Source organism: Schistocerca americana, chromosome 2 (assembly GCF_021461395.2).
Source record: "Schistocerca americana isolate TAMUIC-IGC-003095 chromosome 2, iqSchAmer2.1, whole genome shotgun sequence".
NCBI lineage: Eukaryota > Metazoa > Arthropoda > Insecta > Orthoptera > Acrididae > Schistocerca > Schistocerca americana.
In genome coordinates, this window is record NC_060120.1 from 732,265,979 (window position 1) to 732,282,164 (window position 16,186).

General features: G+C 40.5%; 1 protein-coding gene across 1 annotated transcript in view; it reads right to left on the minus strand.

Annotated features, from left to right (window-relative positions):
- Nucleotides 1-335: 335 nt before the first annotated feature.
- The window catches only part of LOC124595458 (protein takeout-like), a 43,283-nt gene continuing 27,432 nt past the window's right edge, over nt 336-16,186 (minus strand). Inside the window, exons 4-6 of the mRNA XM_047134207.1 lie at nt 15,466-15,599; nt 10,695-10,847; nt 336-611 (exon numbers count right to left, since the gene is read on the minus strand). Of these exons, the coding sequence (XP_046990163.1) occupies nt 454-611; nt 10,695-10,847; nt 15,466-15,599 (445 nt within the window). The 3' untranslated portion in view covers nt 336-453. The remainder of the gene's footprint in view (nt 612-10,694; nt 10,848-15,465; nt 15,600-16,186) is intronic.

Consider the following 16,186-nt stretch of genomic DNA (forward strand, 5'->3'; position numbering starts at 1 on the left):
TGTTTACAGACTTCCAAATTTAGTACACGTTAGAACGCCGGTGCCATAATACTTCAGGACGCGGCTAGAGGACCCGAAAGAAAAGGGCACAGACCAGTGATATAATGGACAAATGAGCCTTTACTTTTTTTTGCGGCAGCAGGAAAATTTTGTAGCTGTGTCACTCAAATATAGAGGGCTGAAGAAGCATTACGCTTAAACGCATTGCAAGTAAACTAAAAACTATTTGATAACTGTCAGCTACCATTGGTGACTATACTGCTGACGTTAGGTGATGATACTTCAAACGCAGATTTCACGGTATTAAACGTTTTTCAAGTAAATAATCGAAGACATAAGCAAGAAGTATTTTGGATTTAATTTCACCACTACACAAGAACTTAACAGTGTCTACATCATGTCAATAACAGAATCAAAAATGTCGCTCGTTCCGTGGTGACTGGCGGCGGCGGACTACACCGCCTCCGGGAAGACCTCGTCGTAGGGCACGAGGCCGGCGATGCCGGACAGCACCAGCGTCACCACCTGGGACAGCGCCTCGGCCAGGGCGGGGCCGATCTCCTTCACCACCTCCTGCCAGTTCTCGTTCAGGAACTGGTTCGTGTTGTCTCCTGTCCAACACAAGAGGCGTCTCTCAACAACACATCATCACGCTTTGTTTCCGAGAAGGACAAAGTACACTGAGGTGACAAAAGTCATGGGAAAGTAATATGTACACATGCAGATGGCGGTAGTATTGGGTACACAAGGTATGAAAGGGCAGTGCATCGGCGGAGCTGTCATTTGCACTCAGGTGATTCATGTGGAAAGGTTTCCGACGTGATTATGGCCGCACAATGGGAATTAACAGAATTTGATCGTGGAGTGGTAGCTGGAGCCGGATGTATAGGACGTTACTTCGAAAATTTTTATGGAATTCAGTATTCCGAGATCCAAAGTGTCAAGGATGTGTTCAAGAACAGGAAGTGGGCAACGGCCCTCACTTAACGACCGAAAGCAGCGGCGTTTGCGTAGAGTTGTCAGCGCTAATACACAAGTAACACTGCATGAAATAGCCGCAGAAATCAATGTGCGATGTACGACGAACGTACCCATTATAACAGTGCACTGATATTTACAGTTAATCGGCTATGGCAGCTGACGACAGACGCGAGTACCTTTGCTAACAGCATGACATCGACTGAAGTGCCTCTCTTGAGCTCGTGACCATATCGATGGGACCCTATACGACTGGTCAGATGAACCCGACTTGGACACGTGGAGTGACCGCGTGGTTTGAGGCGCCATGTCATGGATTGTACGGCCCCTCCCGCCGGAGGTTCGAGTCCTCGCTCGGGCATGGGTGTGTGTGTTGTTCTTAGTTAGTTTAATTTAGTTTAAGTAGTGTGTAAGTCTAGGGACCGATGACCTCAGCGCTTTAGTCCCTTAGGAATTCACACACATACATACATTCATGATTCCAGATTTCACCTGGTAGGGTTCGAGAGGGGCACGGGCCCCACGAACCCATGGAGTCAGGTTGACAACAAAGGAAGGTGGAAGCTGGTGGTGGCTCCATAATGGTGCGGGCTCTGTTTATCTGGAATGGACAGGGTCCTCTGGTCCAACTGAACCGATCCCAAACAACGATGGAACATTTACGAATGACATTACGCCATGTCAACGGATCACAATTTTTTGTTCGACGAATTACTTGGCACCCATATCGCCCGACATGAATCTCATAGAACATTTATGGGACATAATCGACAGGTAGGTTCGTGCACAAAATCCTGCAGCGGTAACACTTTGCCTATGGAGGCACCATGGCTCAATATTTTTGGAGGGGTTTCCAAAGACTTGTTGAGATTCTGCAGTATGCCGGAAACAGGAGGTCCGACACGATGTTAGACGGTACCTCATGACTTTTGCCACCTCAATGTATAGATGGGAGGAACAGCGAGGGAAGAAAGTTGGCAGGGCAGGGAAGGATACGTCACAAGAAGGGCGAGGGTTACGGGTACCGAAGATTCGTGTGCAATATAAACCAATGTGAATATTTTTAATGCAACACAGACAGCAGGGGAAATAATACCATTTTTCTGTTTAAAATTCAAGTGAAAACAAGAACAACTTAGCTAAGATTTTGAAAAATCTAAAACATTTATTAGTCCTTACGTACAGAAATTTCAATGTTAATTTTATGTATGTTTCCAAGATTGCCGAGAAATTAAGATAGTGTAATGATGGTATTTCACAAATAGGCTAAAGCCTTTTACGCACTCAACGGTTCCTTTACAGAGAATTGTGAGATAAGTTGACTTCGCTGAATATTTCGGCACATCAGTCGATGAAAACAGTAATAAAAAATTGAGAAAAGTGCTATCATGGTCATGAAAGTCACGTTTCATTTAAGCTTAATTAACCTCTGACTCGCTGCAACGTATCTGGTATTATTCGAAACAATAATCAATAAAAGTTTCTTCTTATTTTGCTTTTGTTTCATATTAATGCTAGCGAAATATTACGCAGTTTGCAACTCATTTCTAACGGTGTAAAATGTGATAATCATAAAAATTTCGTATCTTTTGTAGCACAGAGACATGGTGCAAACTGCTTCACATTTTGTGAAAGAGGTAAAACAATCCATTCCGTTTGCGAAGCCGAGGTATTGGTTGAATTTTATTCACTTTTTGTTCCGACAACATAGTGCGTGTATTGACATCTTCGCGGTGACAAAATGTCATCAACTTTAGGGTACTAACCACATCCATCACATCGGTTTTCGATATGTGGTTTCGGATTAGATTTGTATATTTTTGCTTTTTTTAAAGAGCGTAATTCATTTAACAGCAACATACACTTCTGCCTTCCTCTTTGAGTCTGTAAAGCTCTGTGACAGAGACATCCAAATTTGAAAAGATCCGTAATGATCTTTTCCGCAGGCTGATTTTCACGGCAAGTGTTCTGCGAAATACAGTAAACGTTGGCCCAAATCACTTAAATCAGAATCAATTACACAATGAAGAAATCTGATCTGTTAGACCGACATACAAAAAAAAAATTTGTGCATCAAAGCTTTTCCATAAAAAGCGTACAAAATGCTGTGACAGAGCGAGCACACGACAGTGTCCATTAAAGGTTAAAGTTATAATTTAAACACTTAACTCGCATAATCACGATAGTAGAAATGTAGCCTAAAATTACTATACATAGACACGAAATTTCCAATAATAGCCGATAGTACAACATTACATACTCCTTTCCTAGCAATCATACATAGAAGATCGCCGAAACAGCTCAGTTTAACGTAATTGCAATTACTGACCTCGCGAAAGCAAGGTGCGTCTTTAGAAAACTCAGTTTCATGCACTGGGGTCTATTAGCACTGAGGGGCAGCATAAAAAGAGAAATACCTAGCGTAGAGCGTGCACAAACGTTGTAGGTCGATTGAAATAAAAATTAAACCTGTGTGATCTGGAGGGCTCGGATGGAAAGGGATAAGGGTACATTACCCGATTTTTGATATGTATTGGCTTTAATACATTATCAATTATTGCCAAGGTGGTGGTTTCTGTTAAACAGGAGCCCGTTTTAAGGAGAAGCGCGCGTTCACTTGCAATGAAGGGCCTGCAACGTGAAATTCACATTAAAAAAATCTCCATGACCTAAAAACCTAATGTCATAAAGCGGTTGCTTTAGATTTTGATGCAAAAAGGGCCAATTATTCCATTCGTTTTGCGGTTCACGATTACGATACCTCGTATTAATTTAATGAGAGTGGCAGAAATGGGAAAACATGGCAGAGCCATAAAATCAACCAAGCTTCCGCTCAGTCAAAACTGCTCTAGAGCCGCTGAACCATGGCTCATCAATCTCTCCCTCTCTCCTTCAGTCGGCTCATTACCTGACCTTCCTTAACCAGTGCAGATCTGCTTTACCTTTACCCGAGCCATGGCAGAAGAGACTGTTTTTATATTTCAGTTGGTTTACGCACTCTCTGCCATCTTTTCGAGATACTATGATTTAGTCCGTGCCCCCTAATTGTCTGTACGTTTGAAGACCATCCTCTGAACAGTGTTTGTATAACACCTTTCTTTTACTACATTTTAACACGTATTCATAATCGAGTCATATGTGACTGATCAGAAAGACTAGGCACAAAATCACCCTTACAGTATGAAAACAAATGAGAGCCTTTGGAATATCACCGTTCTGGCAGGAAGTTTCCTATTTTTATTCAGTACTTGGCGCAGGCAGGGGATATTTTAGACACTATCCCGCCTGAACATTGGCCACAGTTTTACAGATTGTCTCTGGGTGCAGAGAGTATACACACTGAAGTTACAGACTGTTGATTTTATAACAAATGTGGAAACCAGAACCCAATAGTCTTACAGTTATTCATCATCTCTTCTCCGATGTTGCCCCAGTGCGCAAACCCTTGACCCACTTTAGACGCATCGAAAGATTGCCATGCAGAGGAACAAAGAAAAGTATGTTTATTAGAAGGTCCTCAGGAGACGTCATTTGATTTGGTTCCTATATCCCTTGAAATGAAAAACTGTCTGTCCTGAAGTATTCCCCTACAAACTCGTCTACAATACTTTCTTTTTATTCTAGACGAAACATGTTTTTTTTCTCCAAGTGAAGACAAGTAAGCGTGAGTCAGTTCATAGCGACCGAAGCTACTGATCTAACAGGCTTATTAAGTACAGTGATTATAGTGCAGCGTCGAACGCAATTGAGGTAGAAACCTCAGCTGAGTAGTAGTTTACAAAATTTAACAACGGAAACATTTGTTCTGGTATGTGTGAGCGTTCTGTAGAGTATCTTGAAACTACTCTGAGGGAATAAGTTAGAGGAAATAGGTAGAGGAAATGCTCATGTTTCACCAAATACCACTATACTCACTGGAGTTAAACGACAGTTTTTGTAACTTGTAGGATTTTTTCTGTGGAACATTGACGCTTATAAACACCATCCTCAGAGACACCAACGCTCGCTTATGGGTAAGCAGGCGTTCAGAAAGTTATCATCTTTTGAACAGCCCTCTCTTATGTAGTAATAAAATAATTTCAATGTCGAAGTAGCACAGATTGCAACAATAATTATTACAAAAGGATGGAATTTTGATAAATGAGTCTAGGCCTCTCTCTTTATCAAGTGGAATAACATGAAAAATGCAGTGCAAAATTTGCTTCTCAGTGACGGTTTAGTTTGCTGCAAGACCTTTTTTGTATACTATTTAGAATTTCACTCGAATGTATTTGCAAAGTAAATAGTGTCCTGTGCTTATCTGAGAGGAAATAAAACGGCTATCGTCATAGATGGTACTTAAGATCAATCTGGCTGCACATCCCCATGAACATGAACAAGAGTTTGATTGGTTTGCATCATCACCGGCCATCCTCCGATCAACGTACAACGAGCACAAACAGTGGGTTGTCACAAACTGTCTGTCCAAGATATAAAAATATTGCACTAGTATCGAAAACGTTGAAATAATACCGGGTGATGAAAAAGTCAGTACAAATTAGAAAACTTAGTAAACCACGGAATAATGTAGATAGAGAGGTGAAAATTGACAGACATGCTTGGATTGACATGGGGTTTTATTAGAAGACAAAAAAAACAAAGTTCACAAAATGTCCGACAGATCTCTTGCGCGCGTCGTTTGGTGATGATGGTGTGCTCAGCCGCCACTTTCGTCATGCTTGGCCTCCCAGGTCCCCAGACCTCAGTCCGTGCGATTATTGGCTTTGAGGTTGCCTGAAGTCGCAAGTGTATCGTGATCGACCGACAGCTGAAAGTCAACATCTTACGCCAATGCCTCACCGTAACTCCGGACATGCTTTACAGTGCTGTTCACAACATTATTCCTAGACTACAGGTGTTGTTGAGGAATGATGGTGGACATATTGAGCATTTCCTGTAAAGAACATCATCTTCGCTTTGTCTTACTTCGTCATGCTAATTATTGCTATTCTGATCAGATGAAACGCCATCTGTCGGACATTTTTTGTGTGTCAATCTGTACCTCTCTATCTACATTATTCCGTGATTTGTTCAGTTTTCAAATTTATACTGACTTTTTGATCACCTGGTATATCAACCACGGACAGTGTTTCGGTGTCTCAAGAGACTAAAAACGATCCTATCTGAAAGCTTGAAGTATCATCGCCAATAATCGTCTCCTCCGCTCCTACTTGTTGCCTTAATGCTCCAGGACGATGTTCAGCCGTCGGTCTGCAGCCTGTCGTTCCCAGGATACACGACCATCGCTAAATGCAGGGTTACAGGTTGTTACGTGATGGGGCCTATATCGATACTTCGGGTGTTGCATGATGTCCTTAGGTTTGTTAGGTTTAAGTAGTTCTAAGTTCTAGGGGACTGATGACCATAGATGTTAAGTCCCATAGTGCTCAGGGCCATTTGAACCATTTTTGAACCATATCGATACTTCGATATTTCTGTAATTTATATGTATAACAACTTGAATTGGACGAGTATTTCCGCTTCTTAGCTTTTTAAGTATTTCGTCTCAATTTCCTGATTTTGAGTACTGGCTACAGACGTTTATGTATGGCATTCACAAACTTCGCCAGACGAACAATGGTTCCTTATAGGAACCATTGTGTTAAAGACACATAAGGGAATGTCTTTGAGAATTAGTCGCAATTTATATTGCAACGAAGTCAGATCAGTTGAATATTTAATCAACGAAATGCTACAGTCGATTTCATCTTATCAAACAGCGTTCGTATTGCATCTTTAGTGAACTAGTTGTTCACTACACAATACAAGGCTGGGCAAATGTGATATTGTGGGAAGACGATAAATTCATTCTGAAATACGAAGTAGTTGCGGGCGTCTGAAAGTCACATCTTTACTGACAAATCTCCTCAGTGAAAATGGTGGTGTGTCTTATTTTTGTGAAGTACGCTGGTAGACCAGAAGGATTTGTTTCCAGCGTTTTTCGAATTTGCTTAAGGACAGAGCGCTATTGATGGATATGCCCTCAGAAGGCATAAGATCTTGCCTTTCCAACAGGGCCGACCAAGAACCTGCACTTCTTGAAAACATCTTTGCACGGAATCATTTGACACGGTTTTGAGTTTCAAGAGAAAATTTCTTTCAGAAAGCTAGTGTGTGTACTTTCGAAACGTTTGACTAGTTGTAAGTGAATAACTCTGAGAAAGGAAACATGGAAATGACATTTCAATTAATTTCTTTACTGCCCTATAACCTCTGAGAGAAAATTTTAATAATAGATTTACACACTTAAATTGGTTTTATTTGATTTTAATATTTTGCATCTTCTTTTGCAATGGACGGAGAAAAGGTTCCTCCTGAATTGCCGGCCGGTGTGGCCGTGCGGTTTAGACGCTTCAGTCTGGAACCGCGTGACCGCTACGGTCGCAGGTTCGAATCCTGCCTCGGGCATGGATGTGTGTGATGTCCTTAGGTTAGTTAGGTTTAATTAGTTCTAAGTTCTAGGCGACTGATGACCTCAGAAGTTAAGTCGCATAGTGCTCAGAACCAACCAACCAACCAACCTCCTGAATTTCTCTAGGAGCTCACTGACTTTCAGTGCAATCTCACGGTAAGATAGAGTTTAATACTACAGAAAGTTGGAAATCTCTTACAAAATTATCCTCCTGAAAAGTTCCTGTAGTTGTATAAAACGGCAGCTTGAATCTGCAATATCCTGAAACAATTCACTACTGTGAGAGAGGTTTTTCAACATCAAAATTAACTGAAACAATGGAAGTAGTCTCTCTGATGCAAATGCTACTGGAGCAATGACAAATAGTTTATCACTGAACATCGAGGTATCAGAAAAAGACATGAAAATATGATGATTGCTGTAAAGGAGCGTTTCTTTCTCGCATGTAGTAGGCCAGCTTCGAAGTTAGAGCTTCTGTGTAAGATTAAATGAACGATCTTAGGAAACGTTTAATAAAAAGCATATGTAATTTGCTTGTTACTTTACATATGGGCGACCATAAATTTTAAAGTATTTTGGCACGTTTCGAAATTGACTGGACCTAAACTGTGGTCCGAAACAGGATCGTGTTTTCAGCCTGTGACGGGCAGGACAGCTGCAGACTCTGTCAGCGCCGGTTTGGGAATGTTTTTACACACAAGCGACTTCTCATTTGCCCCCCATCCCCAACCCGTTTTCCGTCATACACTTTCAACCGTGTCAATGATACGCAAGGCCCCACGGGCGTCGCTTGCACCTTAACCCAGCCCTGGTCTCTGCTGAAACTTTCCCTGCAGACAAGCTGCACTTCCGTAACGAGCCATCCGCGTTGCCCATCAACCTTCCGGGGTCTGCTCTCATGCCCAGCCCTGCAGTACAACACGAAACAGGGAGACAGAGCGAGGTACACGAACTACATCTTTGTATCTGTAGCGACGAATTATAATCTTCTGTTGACACAGCTGTACATCAGTACGTATCTGGAGAGCACACGCTCTCCACCTCTGCAAAGACTGTCAATGCAGTATACTTAAGGCTCTTGAGCTTAGAAAATACATTTGCTATAAAGACTATTTTATATGCACCCTCTTAATTCAATCCTTGTCCGAATGGCTCTTTCTGCTGTTACCCCAAAGATGGTTTGTTCAACCAAATGCTTCTTTAAGAACGTTTGACTTTGAAATGCGTTTCTATACTTTTGTGTGGGATCGACGCAAGGTCAATCTAGCATAAAAATTTAGAATAAAAATAAATTACAGTAGGCCTACTCTGGGACACGAAAATTTAATGGCGATAGAGGACTGGAATTCGATAGTAGAGAAAGGAAATGAAGATGAAATATGGACGTGGGAGAGTGGGACAGGGATAGGAATAAATGCATAAGCCGCCTGGTACAATTTTCCACAGAATATGTTTCAATCATTGCCAACACTTGCTTTAAGAATCATGAAAAAAGAAGAGACTTGCAGACACACAGAGGTTCCAGAAGACAGAGATTTAGAAACCAGACATTAAATTCCAAAACATTTACAGGGGCTGATGCGAACTCTGACCGTCATTTTTGTTATGAACTATAGATTGAAAAAGAGATATTACTGAAAGACAGGAAATTAAAGAGATGCAATCTGGATAAACCGAAAGAGCTTAAGGTTGTTGATAGTTTCAAAGGGATCATTACCCAATGATTGACTAAAATAGAGGAAAGGAATATAGTAAAAATTGAATCACACTATTGAAATATGAAATAGTTATGGCAGCATGGATTTAAACTGGCAAAAAGACAATGCCTAGTGGAAAACCTTGATGACACACGAGGCACTGAATTTAACTGATGTAAGGCGAATGTATAAAAATGCAATAAACGGACGTCTAAAAATAGGGAATGGCTATATGGCAAAAGCAAGGATATAAAAGCATGCATGACTGTGGGAAAGACCGATGCTGCCTATAGGCAAATTAAAGAAACTCTTGCGGAGAACAGAAGCAGCTGCATAAGTATCGAGAGCTCAGTAGGCAAACCGTTTTAAACAAATAAGGGAAAGCTGATCGGAGGAATGCACAAGGGAAGTGAACTAGAAGACAGTACTATAGAAAGGAAAGAGAAAGTATATGATGAAAAGCAGGGAGTCATGGTACTGCTAGAAGAATTTAAGACAGCATTGAAGGACGTAAGACGAATCAAGACACCTGATGTAGACGACTTTCCTCCAGTATCATTGAGATTCTTGAGATAGCCTGCCGTGACAGAACTATTTCACGTTGTTTGCAAGATATATCTGCTAGGTGAACTAACCTCAGTATGTAACTATTACGATTCAAGCGAAGACACGAGCTGATAATTGTAATATTACAAAACAACCAGTAGCTCCTACATAATGATACAAATTACAGTTAGAAGAATGAGAAACTGGTATACGCTGACCTCGGGGAAGATCAATTTGAATTCTGAAGAAATGTATAAAGACACTAAGGGATGGATGAGTACAATACGTAGGTTCAAATGAATATAGGTTGAGGTAGTTACGAGGAGACAGAGGTTCATAGGACAGATTAGCGTTGAAAGCACTATCAAACCATTCTTAGAACTGAAAATCACCACCACACGAGTAGCAGCTTGCGGTGTTATCTGTTGTTGTTAGCTGACAGCTGATTTTGCTGCTCAGAGGCACTGATTTATAAACCTCTCATTCGCATAACTAATAAAATAACAGATTTATCCAAAAATTCATTGAACCCAAAGAAATTGATGACTTTGTCATTATTCACTCTTCTGCACCTTTTATGTTTTACACAGCTGTACGCTTTAATCCACTATGGTCTATACACTGTAGAGCATTTCGAGATCTTCACGGTTAATTAATAATAAATACTTTTGCATCTTATAACTAAACGCACACATTAAAAGAACGCTGTAATAAGAACATGGACACAAAAAGATTCAGCACTTTTGGTGCCGTCTTTACCTCTCAATAGCCTGTCTTAATTTTGTAATCGACTAATGACGGCCGACTCACCGATTCCTATAATTTCTTTCACTGTCATTCCACTTAGGAGAGCTGCTGTGCCAATGTTGATCCAAAGTTACATATAAAATCAAAGAAGGATACGAATTTTGTTTCTTAGAATTGGGCTTGAACAATGCCCGTAACGAGTAACAGAAGGTTTTACTCAATAGCTTGTGCTCTGACAGTACATTCTTTCCACACAGAAGTCTGACGCCACTTACCGAGAAGCTTGTCCCCGTCGAACAGATTGTCCAGGTACATGTAAGCGCGGCTCATCTCGTACTTGATGTCCGAGTCCACTGGCTTGATGTACTCCTTCCCGTCGTCTTTCGTCTCCAGTTCCCACTGCACCGTGATGTCAACATCTAAGTCAGCTAAGAAAAATAAGCACACTGAGTCGTGTTTACCACATCTACTGGTAATCCGTGTGTCCAGTGTTGAACTACTTCTTACAGTGTATAAATATGAGTATATGCGATTCCCTGATGATCATTGAAAATAAATATAACTATTGACGTGAAACAAAGAACAGTCTAAAATGATTAGATCTATGCTAGATGATGAAGAGGTGTGAACAAATCAAAGTGAACAAAATGCACTGCAGCTATGACCTGTCAGAATGCTTTACTGTGGAAGTTTGGTGTAGCCACTTATGTATGAGCTACAAATACCTATTTGGAGGTATTATTACAATGTAGTACAGTACTGGAGCTGAATAGGTCGATTCAAAAAAAGGCATGCAGCCGGTGAAAACTTACTTCATAACTCAAATTCCTCACTTAACGTGTTTCGGATTTATTTCCTTCATCAAGTATCCAAGCGCACAGAGGATCAAAGGATACGAGCGCTACTAGATATAGGTGTATGTAACATAAGTTAACAGATTACTTGATTAGACTGTCGACTTATGTTGCATAACCGTGTAGTAATGACCCTCAGTGCACTTGGGTCTGTTGTTGTTGTTGTTGTTGTGGTCTTCAGTCCTGAGACTGGTTTGATGCAGCTCTCCATGCTACTCTATCCTGTGCTAGCTTCTTCATCTCCCAGTACCTACTGAAGCCTACATCCTTCTGAATCTGCTTAATGTATTCATCTCTTGGTCTCCCTCTACGATCTTTACCCTCCACGCTGCCCTCCAATACTAAATTGGTGATCCCTCGATGTCTCAGAACATGTCCTACCAACCGATCCCTTCTTCTAGTCAAGTTGTGCCACAATCTCCTCGTCTCCCCAATTCTATTCAATACCTCCTCATTAGTTATGTGATCTACCCATCTGATCTTCAGCATTCTTCTGTAGCACCACATTTCCCAATCTTCTATTCTCTTCTTGTCTAAACTATTTATCGTCCACGTTTCACTTCCATACATGGCTACACTCCATACAAATACTTTCAGAAACGACTTCCTGACGCTTAAATCTACACTCGATGTTAACAAATTTTTCTTCTTCAGAAACTCTTTCCTTGCCATTGCCAGTCTACATTTTATATCCTCTCTACTTCGACCATCACCAGTTATTTTGCTCCCCAAATAGCAAAACTCCTTTACTATTTTAAGTATCTCATTTCCTAATCTAATTCCCTCAGCATCACCCGACTTAATTCGACTACATTCCATTATCCTAGTTTTGATTTTGCTGATGTTCATCTTATACCCTCCTTTCAAGACACTGTCCATTCCGTTCAACTGCTCTTCCAAGTCCATTGCTGTCTCTGACAGAATTACAATGCCATCGGCGAACCTCAAGGTTTTTATTTCTTCTCCATGGATTTTAATTCCTACTCCGAACTTTCCTTTTATTTCCTTTATTGCTTGCTCAATATACAGATCGAATAACATCGGGGATAGGCTGCAACCCTGTCTCACTCCCTTCCCAACCACTGCTTCCCTTTCATACCCCTCGACTCTTATAACTGCCATCTGCTTTCTGTACAAATTGTACATAGCCTTTCGCTCCCTGTATTTTACCCCTGCCACCTTCAGAATTTGAAAGAGAGTATTCCAATCAACATTGTCAAAAGCTTTCTCTAAGTCTACAAATACTAGAAACGTATGTTTGCCTTTCCTTAATCTTTCTTCTAAGATAAGTCGTAGGGTCAGTATTACCTCACGTGTTCCAACATTTCTACGCAATCCAAACTGATCTTCCCCGAGGTCGGCTTCTATCAGTTTTTCCATTCGTCTGTAAAGAATTCGCGTTAGTATTTTGCAGCTGTGACTTATTAAACTGATAGTTCGGTAATTTTCACATATGTCAACAGCTGCTTTCTTTGGAATTGGAATTATTATATTCTTCTTGAAGTCTGAGGGTATTTCGCCTGTCTCATACATCTTGCTCACCAGATGGTACAGTTTTGTCAGGACTGGCTCTTCCAAGGCTGTCAGTAGTTCTAATGGAATGTTGTCTACTCCGCGGGCCTTGTTTCGACTCAGGTCTTTCAGTGCTCTGTCAAACTCTTCACGCAGTATCATATCTCCCATTTCATCTTCATCTACATCCTCTTCCATTTCCATAATATTGTCCTCAAGTACATCGTCCTTGTATAGACCCTCTATATACTCCCTCCACCTTACGGCTTTCACTTCTTTGCTTAGAACTGGGTTTCCATCAAAGCTCCTGATATTCATGCAAGTGGTTCTCCTTTCTCCAAAGGTTTCTTTAATTTTCCTGTACGCAGTACCTATCTTACCCCTAGTGAGATAAGCTTCTACATCCTTGCATTTTCCTCTAGCCATCCCTGCTTAGCCATTTTGCACTTCCTGTCGATCTCATTTTTGAGACGTTTGTATTCCTTTTTGCCTGCTTCATTTACTGCATTTTTATATTTTCTCCTTTAATCAATTAAATTCAATATTTCTTCTGTTACCCAAGGGGTTCTACTAGCCCTCGTCTTTTTACCAATTAGATCCTCTTCTGCCTTTACTATTTCATCCCTCAAAGTTACCCATTCTTCTACTGTATTTCTTTCCCCCATTCCTGTCAGTTGTTCCCTTATGCTCTCCCTGAAACTCTGTACGGTCTATGATGATGCAAATAAATCCGAAAGGTGTCAGGGGAGCAATTTGAGTAATAAAGCATTTTTCACCGGCTCCATTAATTTTTTAAGAGATCTATTCAGTTCCAATATAGTACCACATTACAATATAACCGTGATTGCCTGCCTCATGTCTCATCTACATAAAAGTATTATATTTTATTTAATTGTTATATACTTTTTCTTGTTCTTGTTCTTCTTTTTCTTCTCAAGGTGTCGTCTCCCGTCAGAGAGGCGGTTAATATTGTTTTTAACTGTGCATATCTAATCAGTGGTAGGGACGTGCATCCAAACCACTCTCTCAGATTTTGTAGCCACGTTGTTCGTCATCTTTCTCAATTCCGTATTCTTACTGATTCGCGTTAGAATTTCTTCACTGAAAATTATTTGTGTCCAGGATGTTTTTAACATTCCACGATATTCTCACATATCGACTGCCTCAATCTCCTTCATTATTGAAGTATTAAGTGTCATGCCTCTGTTCCATGCAAGAGTTCTGGGATTACATAAATGTTACATACATTACCTCCTATTTATCGGCACGATGTTACCGACCACTTGGCTTCTTTTGATCTTTTAATTTAAAAAATAATCAACAGATATAAAACTATACTAAGTTTAAAAAACGATAGCTTCAGAACTGATATGCCTAATACTTTCTCCTATGGAGTTCTTCGTGTTGAGATATGTAGGTAACCGATTGTATGGGGATGCTGTTCAAGATGATGTTTTCTGAAATGATGAGATGACCAGAATTACAGCTTTCTAGAAAAGGGGAGAGTTCAGTGTATAATCTACAGCTAATAATATGTACAGAAACCAAGCGTGATTTTTCGGTCCAGGGTGGGGAGGGGGCTTTGAAAGGCGTTAAATATTCCCTAAGAGAGGATATGGAGTGTTTTCACATGGATGGGGGCTACGCTAATATTGGATCGTTGTCTTGTTGTTAGTATAAGACTATAATATTAGACATGTGTACAAGTTCGCAGCTACTGCAGTTATAAGCTTCTAAGTTACTAATTAGATTTTGAATTAAAACTATTAGCAATGGTAGTCGAAGTTTTCCGGTACAAGGAGTCACTAACATAGTAACAACGGTCTTGTGAAAGATAGTGGTGTAGTGGATAGCGGTCAAGGGCAACCTCTTACCCTTATCGTAAAAAAATGGATTAAAGACATGTAGTATGTCTTCAGAGGATACTCACGACCTGTACCAGAAGAAGTACCATAATGATCTGTCCATTGGAGGAAATGTTCAAATTATTTCCACATTCGGATTTCCGAGGGTGGAGTGCCAAGAGAAAAAGATTGAATAACCAACGAAAGGGTAACATTCTGCAAGTCGGAGCTTGGAATGTCAGAAGGCTAAACAGCAGTGAAACGTATGCTATTATAACACTTCCTCATAACACCAGAGGTAAGAGTACTTGCCATACAAAACAAGGGTTTGCTTTGAATTTTTGAATTCCCTGTTTAGTGCATGGCTTTAATTGTTATATCTAACATTGTCAGAGAAGGAGAAAGCGATCACATACAGATTTCTTAAAAATATATATATTATTATCTCTATCGCGTACATTATAACACATTAAAATATAATGACTAGTTTCCCTTGACTAAGCAACCATCTTCAGACCACTAGTGGTAAAATGCATGTCACCATACAGTGTACTGAAAACTCTGCGCCGTCTATATATCTGGGAGCATGTCTCCACGTGAATAACAATTTCATACAAAAACTGAATAAACCAGCAAGGTAAAACCAATTAGTTCAAAACTATGCTTAATGAGGTTACAGTCAATTTTGAAATGGATACAGAACATATCTGCACCGAGAAACCTGTGAAAGTTGAAAAATGTCTGTGTTCAGTAGGTCTGATATGACTGTGACCGACTCACGACTGTAGCAAGACTAAGAGGTACGTCGAGTAGTTGATAAGCGCCGGCGAACTTACTGAGTGTGATGTTGGCATCTCCGCTGCCCTTGATGGGTAGCAGGAGGACTTTGCCGTCCACCTCGTATTTCCCCAGCAGTTGGCCCACCGGGACGGATGCCTTAATTTCCGCTTTGTTGTTGGCGAGGTCGAAGCTGTAACGAAGACGGAAACACTTGCCATTAAAATTTACAGCCACACGAATCCAAATAATGATGCTAGTTAGGCACATAACTTTAATTAAGGCGGAAATAACGCAAAGATTTAAGAGATGTCATACTTGAACAGGTTTCATGGATCTTAAGGAGTGATTTGTGCCTAAGGCCACATCACAAAATACAAATCACGATTTGGAAGAAATTGTCGACGTTGGTCATCGTTTGACAGTAAAAATATTCGTTACTGTTATTTGTATATCAAAATTCACTTTATCATGTTACGAGCTACATTCCTAAAGAATCAGACGAGACTGAGGTATAAGTATTAAACTCACTGCGGTGTAGAGCTTACGGACGAAAGTAACTTTGGCAAGGTGTGTCACTGCCATGTGACAGAGGTCGAGGAAACTTGGACTATAAATAAGATGAAATGCTACAATGTAGTAGAGAAAATAGCGCAAAGACATACGCAATGAGACAAACAGAAATGATCCTTTTTTGTTAAGAGCTGTGATTGTACTATAGTCTCCGCGGTTTATAATGGTCCACTGGACATTAAAAACGGTGGTACACTGTTCTTAATA